The 10,072-nt window shown below is 51.4% G+C and overlaps 4 protein-coding genes across 4 annotated transcripts; 2 read left to right on the forward strand and 2 right to left on the reverse strand.

Annotated features, from left to right (window-relative positions):
• Positions 1-394: 394 nt before the first annotated feature.
• GT037_000324 (cysteine proteinase) lies at positions 395-2,257 on the reverse strand (the record flags this gene model as incomplete). The annotated part of the gene is made up of 1 exon (XM_038925371.1): positions 395-2,257. The coding sequence occupies one exon, from the start codon at positions 2,255-2,257 to the stop codon at positions 395-397; it is 1,863 nt and encodes a 620-aa protein (XP_038791227.1).
• Positions 2,258-2,611: 354 nt separating this feature from the next.
• GT037_000325 (uncharacterized protein) lies at positions 2,612-3,591 on the forward strand (the record flags this gene model as incomplete). The annotated part of the gene is made up of 3 exons (XM_038925372.1): positions 2,612-2,795; positions 2,903-3,135; positions 3,184-3,591. The coding sequence occupies 3 exons, from the start codon at positions 2,612-2,614 to the stop codon at positions 3,589-3,591; spliced, it is 825 nt and encodes a 274-aa protein (XP_038791228.1).
• An 872-nt stretch (positions 3,592-4,463) lies between these two features.
• On the forward strand, positions 4,464-8,420 carry GT037_000326 (uncharacterized protein; the record flags this gene model as incomplete). Its single annotated transcript, XM_038925373.1, has 10 exons — positions 4,464-4,495; positions 4,556-4,580; positions 4,634-4,759; positions 4,816-4,956; positions 5,021-5,288; positions 5,350-5,767; positions 6,796-6,895; positions 6,957-7,377; positions 7,608-8,165; positions 8,260-8,420. The coding sequence occupies 10 exons, from the start codon at positions 4,464-4,466 to the stop codon at positions 8,418-8,420; spliced, it is 2,250 nt and encodes a 749-aa protein (XP_038791229.1).
• A 154-nt stretch (positions 8,421-8,574) lies between these two features.
• On the reverse strand, positions 8,575-9,247 carry GT037_000327 (uncharacterized protein; the record flags this gene model as incomplete). Its single annotated transcript, XM_038925374.1, has 2 exons — positions 8,575-8,932; positions 8,994-9,247. The coding sequence occupies 2 exons, from the start codon at positions 9,245-9,247 to the stop codon at positions 8,575-8,577; spliced, it is 612 nt and encodes a 203-aa protein (XP_038791230.1).
• Between the last annotated feature and the right edge of the window lie 825 nt (positions 9,248-10,072).

Raw genomic sequence — 10,072 nt, forward strand, 5'->3', positions numbered from 1 at the left:
CAACACAAGTGAGGGGAAAGTGAGGTTTTATTACGAGCGTAGCATTGATGTTGTTGCATTGCAGGCTAGGCATCATCGCGATTGGTAGTTATCGTTGGGTGAAGAACGCCACGTGTATTGTTGGCCAATGAGATCATTGCTGATAAAGCCACTCCAGCGACGTAGTACTCGCGGCGCATGAGCATCGTAGGTAGTCCTAGAAATACTGAGAGTAAAGGTTTATCGATCACTTTCATTGTTTCAGTTGCATCACGCTTCACATCTTTCATTCGTGTCTCGCTTTAAAATCGAGTGATATTTACCCCAGACGTTTCCACTACACCGTCACCATTGATATCTTTGAGATGCAGTCACATATCTGTCACTGTCTGTACAATAGCTATCTATTCTGGGATCAAACCTTGTTCAGCTCATAAAACAACAAGTATACATCCTTCTGCATGTTCAAGACTTCGGATGTCTTGCTCTCCTTGATCTTATCGTCGCTTATACGCCACCACCTGTTGCTTGTCTTCTTCGACTTTCGTCGCAGAGGGTTTGACTCTTTTATCGATGACGCTTTCTCTGACGCGCGCTCCTTTAGCGACCGGATACTCCTCGTACGTGACAAAGAATCGCTACCGGTTCCTGTCTCGGTAGAGGATGGTATCGTTTGCAATGGGTCGGAGTCATGCATCCGCGGCGCGGAAGTCGGCGCTGGTCCTCTTGATGAAGAAGGTATGGTATCTTGAGAAGATAGCGACCGTGTCGAAGGAGAGTTCAGTGTAGGTGTGGATGGGACTGGTGAGCTGCGGTCGACGGTATTGGGAAGATTAAGTGCTGAGATCCGTGGGCTGTGCATAGCTGAAGGTGCTATTGACGGTGCTGCGGACGGGTATGGACTGGCTTGGCGACTGTACGCGCCTTCAGTACCAAGCGTCGCATTTGTGGAGAATGGGAGAGGCTGCACTTGACGGCGGAAGGATTCATAGTGACCGCTGTTGTGACTGCCCTTGTGTGTGACCATTCCAAGAAGGCGGTAGTTTTTGCGACTTAATAGTCCACCCAGAGGCAAAGCTTCAGGGAAGGCCACCTTGGCCATATTCTTCGTCGAGGCAGCACCGATGGCGAACGTTGATCGCGACAGATGTATCGCAAGAACCTTGGGGAACTGCGAGATGTACATGTGACGCGATATGCGACGCTTGGGTGCCTGGCTGGTATCCGGAAGCTCGACACCTTCAGGCGGCTGTTCAGGGTCTTCCTCCAACGCTTGTCGGATCTTGGCGATGTCTGATTGTAAAAGCGATTGTGCATCTGGGTCGATGGTTCGCGAAAGCTGATGATCTTTGCTCCTGAGCGCATGCTCTAGCCGACAGCGCTCGCATTTGAAATCGTCGATGTATTCAACCTTGAGCATTCCGTCAAGACAGGCGTTGAGTGAGGTGGAAGAGGCTTGCGGTACGTTCAGGGTCAGGGTGACAAATGTCGACACGGTAGGCTTCGGCTTGAAGTGACATGTCTCGCACTCAATCTGCGATTCGATTTTGCCCTCGAACGGAAAGCCTTCCTCATCTGCAGGTGCTTCGTCCTCTCCCAGCTCTTCCTCGACACCGTCACTACCAGAACCTTCAGGCGGTGCCGCGCCGAACTGTTGCTCGACCTCTCTCCTTTCTGATGCGCCGTCCCCAGTTGTGATGGTGATGCCTGACCGTGTAGCCTGTCGCCTAGCCTTTCCGCCAGCGTGATACTCGTCGCACAGGCGCTCAGTGACTATCTGGAGAAATTCCTGCGCATCCTGCTGTTGCCGGCTGATCCGGGTTCCGAATGCATGCTCGAGCGACCGAATAAAAGGTTGCGGAGAGATGGTCTTCTTGTATATGGGCCGCTCGTTAAGCTTGTCGAGGATGTCCTTCAGTCCATGGGTCAGAATGCCTCTCTGCAGGCCCTGTAGCTTTGCGGGCCTTGCGGTCCCTGTCTCGGCATTCAACCTTTCAGGGTCCACATCATAAACTTCTGGTCCATCGAGCATGCGCCTGTGCGTTTCTCGTATGAGATATATGCGCAGGTCTGGCAGGCCGGCAAGCGCCTGCAGCACAGAATTGATGAAGCAGTCGTTGGCCGCATTGCTGAGACCCACTACGCCCTTCTTCTTACTGCTAGCTGCATTTGCATCGTCGTCGAGAAAGTACGTCGGGCCAAAGACATAGACCAGGGTAATGGCGGCGAGGGAGGCTCCTGCGGCGTAGGTTGCAATTGTGAGGGGCTTCTCAGGCATCTTGCGGCGCCTGTCACTCCCGCTACTGCGGGATTGGATGGAGGATCTGGGGTCGTGTACGGTATCGCGGACGCTGTGCTCGGTCGTGCTAAGGTTGTGCTGCGAAAATGCTATGGATAGGGCGTAGAGTATGGCTGACTACCGCATCAGCCATGGTCTGACTGCTGCCCAGCTTGGGATATCGCGCTGGCCGTCATCTGTCGTTTGCTCGTGAGGCGGGCGCAAAGTATGCCGAGCCTACGGCAAGTAGCACCGGCCATTGGCACCTTCCGCCCTCCGTCGCAAGGATCTCCACATCTGATGGACGTCTTGCACTTTTCCTGAAATTAAGCACGCCTCACCACGACACGCCCAATGGCTTCGCTAAGAACCTCGACGCTGCTCCCGCAGTGTACGTCGTGTATACGGAGGGTGACGCGGCAAAATTTGGGGGGTTCGGCGTCGCAGCAGACCCGCAACATCTCAAAGAAGGCGAAAGAGGCAGAGCGCAACATTGTCGTGAAGCTACTAAAGGATGTGCCAAGATTTGGTCGCGCAGGTACGATGCATCTACGGCAGAAGTTTAACATGTGCCCTCTGCAAGTTCCTTGAAGCTGTCAAAGTGGTCACAACAAACACCAGTTCGACATGGCTAATACTACAAAGGCTCATATGTCCCGCTCAACCCTTCTCTCATGCGTAACCGATGGTTCCCCGCACGCGTCGCCGACTATGTTCCCGCTACCCAGATGAAGCAGCTCAAGGCGCAGGATGTGGACATGGGCCGCGATTTCTCATATGGCGTACGACTGAACCTGGAGGAGGCGGAGGAAGAGGAGGTCGATTTCATGAAGCAGCCGAAGCACTATGTACGGCCGATTGAAATCGATGTGCTCAGCGTATGTCCTATATCTAGTCGTTGTAACCACCAATACTGACAAGAACAGCCTGAGCGATCCATGGAGCTCCTCGATGCATTTGTACCACCCACGATCGACTTTTACCGCCAGCGAATCGAGCAAGACAGCCCATCGAGCGGGCGCATGGGTGCGTCTGGTGCAGCAGACATTTTGACTGCAGCGGCGATGAGCAAGAAGGCGTCTGCAGATGCTATCTACGGCTCTGTCTCAAGCACCGATCTTGTGGCCACTATAAAGGGAGCGCTGGCGCACAACGACGAGGCGGCCCGCGTGATACTGAATGAGGCAGACGTCAAGTTCCTCTCAGGGCACGAGGAGGGCGACACATCGCGTGTCAAGCAGCTGGGCATATTCAAGGCCGAGATACGGTTATCCGGCGTAGAGGAACCTATTGTGAGGAATATCCGGATCAGAGCGAAGGGATCGGAATCATGAGACTTGGTTAACTGGCCGCAACATATCGTAGACCCCAACTTCCGGACATCTGGAGAGGCCCAGAACCTCACCTTCCGAGGATTCCTCCGCCTCGCTGTAAAGATATACCTGTGCCATCCATGTCATTTGCATTTCCGCATATCGGAAAAATTCAACAACACCTCAATTATGATCACGATATGGCGCATATGTCTTGTCCCGCATCATCAGAGTGACTTCATTGGTGGGACCTTGCATGCTCTAGACGGAGCTGAGTAACATGGAAGGAGTGGCTGGCTCGGTAATTCGAGGCGTAAGGCGAGATAGCGTTTTGCGGCGAGACTCGGACAACATGTCACCTGTGGATTGCAATGATGCTTCACCGAGCTAAGGTGAAAAGACAGTCCACTTTACTTCCGCGCTGCCGAGCGAAAGCGGCCCCGCCATGACTTCAGAGCGCGGCCGTGAAGCATCATCGTGTATCAGACCAACCGAGCATGATGGAATGCGCCCTCCCACGGATGGGAGCCAAATGATTGAGTGAGGCCATTGTGCGATACGCAGGAATGAGAAAATTCGACAGTCAACGTATCATATCTCGCAAATGGAAAAATTCGTGGGGTTTGAATTGCTTTTACCATGCGCCGTGGGTAGGCCTGGTGAGGGAAGCTGGCGCGAAACCAGCAGCTGCGTCACTGCTGCGGTCATTAGCGGGGTTGTTTTTTGTGGTCCGCCAACCCCACTACCATGTTTGAACTTTAACTAGACAGCCTCAACACCTGCGCAAAGTTCTCTCTTCATACCACACCTACACCTCTTCACAATCCCAATTGCTGAATTCTACAATCCAACACATACCCATACCCCAATAAACACCAATTACAATCGCAAACATGGTTCAAGCTTCCGAGGTCCTCAAGGGAAAGTAGGTTACATGGACCCCGCTCGCATGATCATGAGCTGAAGCTAACAACCATTACCTCAGGACTGGTGTCATCTACGGTGACGATGTATGCGAATCGATTCTCGCTTTTGCCTCGAACAAGCAGTTGACATACTCCAGGTCTACAACCTCTTCAAGCACGCACAATCCGAGGGATACGCCATCCCCGCGATCAACGTGACTTCCTCCTCCACCGTCGTCGCATCCCTCGAGGCTGCCCGCGATGCCAAGTCCCCCATCATCCTCGTATGTTGAGCTGCCATCGGACCGTGGTCGCGCACAAGGCTAACCCGTCTTCCTAGCAAATGAGCCAGGGTGGTGCCGCATACTTCGCCGGAAAGGGCGTCGACAACAAGGACCAGAGCGCTTCCATCCAGGGAGCCATCGCCGGTGCTCACTACATCCGCGCAATTGCGCCCGCATACGGTATCCCCGTTGTTCTCGTGAGTTGTGCCTATACGAAATGCATGTGAGACATCCACTGACATTGTATTTTCAAATCTGCAGCACACCGACCACTGCGCCAAGAAGCTTCTGCCCTGGTTGGACGGCATGCTCGACGAGGACGAGAAGTTCTTCAAGGCAAATGGCGTACCGCTGTTCAGCTCCCACATGATTGACCTCTCAGAGGAGAGCAAGGAAGAGAACATTGAGACCACCAAGAAGTACCTCCAGCGCGCTGCTCCCATGAAGCAATTCTTGGAGATGGAGATTGGAATCACTGGCGGTGAAGAGGATGGTGTCAACAACGAGGATGTTGACAACAACTCGCTCTGTAAGTGTGCCTGTACGAACTGCCAGTGAGACATACACTAACTTCGTACACCCACAATCAGACACCCAGCCTGAAGATATCTTTGACATCTACAAGACCTTGAGCGAGGTCTCCCAGTACTTCTCGATCGCCGCTGGCTTCGGTAACGTCCACGGTGTTTACAAGCCTGGTAACGTCAAGCTCCGCCCTGAATTGCTCCAGAAGCACCAGCAGTTCGTCAAGGAGCAAGTCAAGAGCAAGGACGACAAGCCCGTCTTCCTCGTATTCCACGGTGGCAGCGGCAGCTCTGTCGACGACTTCCGTCAGGCGATCTCATACGGTGTCGTCAAGGTCAACCTCGACACCGATATGCAATGGGCCTACTTGTCGGGTGTTCGCGACTACGTCCTCAACAAGAAGGACTACCTCCTCACTCAAGTTGGTAACCCAGACGGCGAGGACAAGCCCAACAAGAAGGTACGCGATTACTACTTCTATTAGTAAATTAATTATAGCTAACTTGGTAAAGTTCTACGACCCTCGAGTGTGGGTACGCGAAGGTGAAAAAAGCATGAGTCAGAGGCTCAAGGTTGCTCTCGACGACTTCTACACTGCTGGCAAGGCCTAAAAAGCTTCTCAACATTCCGAAGCAGAGATGAAATCGGTTAATAGAGAAAAGGCGTTGGCGAATGGGCGTGAGAGGAGGGCGGCGACCCGGCCACGGCTCGGACGCGTCGCGATCACGACTTTGATGACATGCAAATTGTAAATTTAGACATAGGTGTTGATGATAATTACAACTGCCTTCTCAGGAGAACACAAACTCCCCGTCACCTTTCAGCTTTCTCGCTGCAGTTCCTTTTACTATGTGGTTAAAACCTTGATGCGCCTTGTTATACAATCTTCTACCGCAAAATGGAGACGTCAGATGTTACATTCTGATGAATATAATGTAAAAAGTATTTCGAAAACACGTATAGAGTGATAGATAGTGATTGATGATTGCCTCGATGCAACTTGGTTGTAGTAAGACCGCATGGTGTGATTGAATCGGAGGTTTGAAGACTTTTATGCTCAAGGTGCTTGGATACAGTATGTTACAGCGTGGGCAGATTGATGCAGTATACAGGATATAGTGATAATTGACTCCTTGATATAGGTACTATCATTTAACAGAAGGTGTTGAAAATCTAATCTACATGCTCATGTGAAAGTGAGCATCGATGTCATGTCACCGTAAAAGTGCATCCTAACGGAATATGCTCGACAAGCAAAGGCCCTGATGTGGCTAGCTCAGCCCTACCGGCATCGTCCGCGAATCCTGCACGCGGAGCATGACATCACATCTTCGAGCCTATGTCGCAATGCGCTTTCCCAAACTTCGCGAAATCATGTCAATCGCAAAAGCAGGTTGTGTGGTAGCGACTGCCAGCGTCGAGCACTTATGTTCGGACCTTTCCCATCTTTCTGCTCATTACTGTAATCACATTATACCCTGATACCCCAACTTCTACGCATACCCCTACAGCTATACGAGCTCTTGGTTATCACCTACACATACATCTAATACATATACCTCCAACATGACTCTTGGCGACTCTATCCGCAAAGGCGTGGGTATGGTCCACGTAAGTTTGCACAAGCCGTTCCTCGGACTATCTTGACATGAAATCGTACTAACATTCATAGGGAACTGGCGAGGCCATCCGCGGCAACGCTATGGCTATAGTCGATGACGCGAGCGGCGACAAGGCGAGCGCAACCAAGAACCAGGAGATCGCCAACAAGGGAGTCGACGAGTGGGATCGAGGCTACCGAGGCCACCCTGCCGACGCTGGTGTTACTCCTGCCGACACTGATGCCCACCGCGAACGCATGAACACAACCAACACCACAGCCACAAACTACGGCTCGCACAACTCAAACATTGGCAACAAGGTCGACCCCAGGTACGACTCGGACATGGACCACAGGGGAACTGCGACCGGCTCAACAAATGCTGGACCGCACTCGACCAACGTTGGTAACAAGCTTGACCCGCGCTTCGACTCGGATGTTGACCATCGCGCTGATCCTACATCGAACGTTGGCGGTACGGGCTACGAGACACGTAGATAGGCGATCCACTGCGCATTTTAACATTAATATACCCTTTTCCTCGTACCGATTCCTTCATTTTGTTGCTCTCGCTGACATGTCAGCTCTTCTTCGCTCTTCGCTTCCCACGACGCAGACTGATGGTACAGGTGAGAGTCAACATTCTAGACTACGCATACCACGTATACTTCATAATACTTTCCCGTACAATATGCTATCCGATACGGGGCTGATGAAGTATAGCCGAGAAAGACTTTGGATGGCAGCCCTCGAAAGGGTTCGACGAGGCCTGGCACCCGCCACACGAACATCAACATGGGGGAAATCCTCCCCATGAGCACCGAGGCTCGATCGGCGGTTCATCCGGGTTAGAGGCTGCAAACAAACTCGATCCCGTATTCGTTGCTGGGCCCGATGAAGAATCGATGAAGTACGCTGACCACCCCAACATCCACCATCTCCGCGGCTCGATCAGTCGCGCATCCGGTCTTGAAGCTGCTCAGAAGTTTGACCCTCCTGAAGAAGCGACAGCCCATCTCACAGACGAACCGTCCGCTCGTGGCCCCGGCTATAGCCAACCCGACCCATCATACCATCAACCAAAACCCATACACCAAAGCAGCATCCTGAACATGCTCGAGCGGGATGCTGACTCGCAGCAATACCATCAGCCAGACCGCGCTACTACAGAGCCTATGTCCCAATGCGATACACGCTACGAGAATCCATCGCAGTCAGAATTGGGAAGATATTCGCCCGAGTCAGACGATGAGCTACTTCGCCAGTCACGCCGAAGAAGCAGTAAGTTCTCGTTCCAAAGGCTGAAGTAGCTTGCAGCTATTGGTGTCATGTCAGATAGCAAGCGGAAGGGTGGCTGATATACTACGGCCTCTAGAAGCAAGAGTCGATCCCTCTGCCCCCATTGTTGGACCCAAGACAATGAAGAAAGAGCCTAAGTCGACCACGAATCCTCACAAGAGTGGCCTGATGAATGCGCTAGATCCGAGGGTCGATCGCAATGCAGTCAAAAAGTCCAGAAAGAGTGACTGTTACTGAGAGATTACTAATGCTTCATGGTGGTTATTTGGGGAGGGAAGCAGCATGTCGAGACGCGTCATGATGGTATAGAGAAGTAAAATTAGTGTACATTTCTATGGTGACGTCCCATCTCTAGCATGCACTGAACAAGGAAAAGACGCTGCACACATGCCTACTGATACAGTTCCACTGGCCCATAGAGCGTGTCAATCTCATCTTCTCCATCACTTCCTACGAAAACTCGTTCAGGATTATCAGGATCAATATAGAAAACATTGTCTTTCCCACATGGCCAATAATGTTCCTCCGTGGCTCCAACACATGAATTCAGGCCGTCTAGAGGCACGATCCAAATTTCCTTCGCATTGACAAAATCCTGGACCTCTCGAACTTCCGAATGGTAGAAGAACTCTGACTGCATTTCACGTGCAAACTTCAGTCGGTGAATGAGCGGAGCGACCGGCTTGAAACTTTCAAACATGGACTCTCCGATGTCGATGGTATCCATGCCGAGATTAACCCACACGTACCTGCATTTTTGCATAGCGCTTTAGCATGGGAAGCATATCAGAGTACATAATGAATACCTACTGCGCGCCGTGCCCCGGTATAGCAATCTCCGAGAAACATTTCTGGTACAACCCATGATTTCGTGCTTCTTGGCAGGTCTGAAGCACGGCGGGTACAGGTGTGGAAGATTTGATGTAAGTCGGTCGCTCGGCAGGTATTCTCCACCTGCGCTGATAGATGAACTCAAAGTTTACCACGCGAGGCTCGACTGTCGCTTCCCATATTTGCATCCGCAGCTCGTATGGTAGACGGGGAAAGGGGTGAAAGGTTGCCATGTGGGTGCGACGAACGGTCGAAGACGATGTTGGTGTGATGAAGGTCAGTCTACAATGCGCTGAAACAATGTATTCAGTAGTGGCACAGAACAAGCCCTTGAATGGGTAGTGTCAATCTTATTTCGGTAAGTTCTAGTACTGTGTAGAGCAAGCGAACGTAACTGAACAGTCCACTCGTGGCCGAATGATAGAGGGTGAGAGATAAATTCTCTAGTTTGAGGTCCATGGAGGCAATGTCGACCGCGGCTCTATCCGCGCCGCATTCTAACTGTTCTGAGAAATAGTTCTATCCACCTTCCCGTTCTGGATTCAATCTTTGAGCGTTGAAATTTCTTGATTCAAATCGCTATGGAATTTCCTAACAGAGTCTGAGTAACAGAGTGGGAGCAAGGACATATGAACCATTCGCACAGGTCTTTTTGAGACGGCGCGCGATGCCGCACCCATCGCAAATACCGTCGATTACTTTTGGTGGTTCATTTCCTTGGTCATCCAATACGTTTTGGACAACTTGTGTAAGAGGTAAGTTATGAGGGAAGAGAGAGAGCGCGTATACAACGATGACTTTATACTGTCTTTCGCAACCTGGCTTCGTACACTGGACGGAAATTGAGCTACATACAGAAAGAGGTAAACGCTGTACCGTCATCTGGTATATTTTTTAAAGTCTGGATCAACATGTTGCCGTCATTTTCCATATCCGCATATCCATGGGACACTTATATGGCTCATAGCGGCGCTGGAACATGCTCTTCTCCACAATGCTGTTGCCGACATGCATGTTTACTTTCTCGTTTTGTAAGTTTGGTTCTCCAGAAGACAGCA

Source organism: Alternaria burnsii (assembly GCF_013036055.1).
Source record: "Alternaria burnsii strain CBS107.38 chromosome Unknown 705, whole genome shotgun sequence".
Lineage (NCBI taxonomy): Eukaryota > Fungi > Ascomycota > Dothideomycetes > Pleosporales > Pleosporaceae > Alternaria > Alternaria burnsii.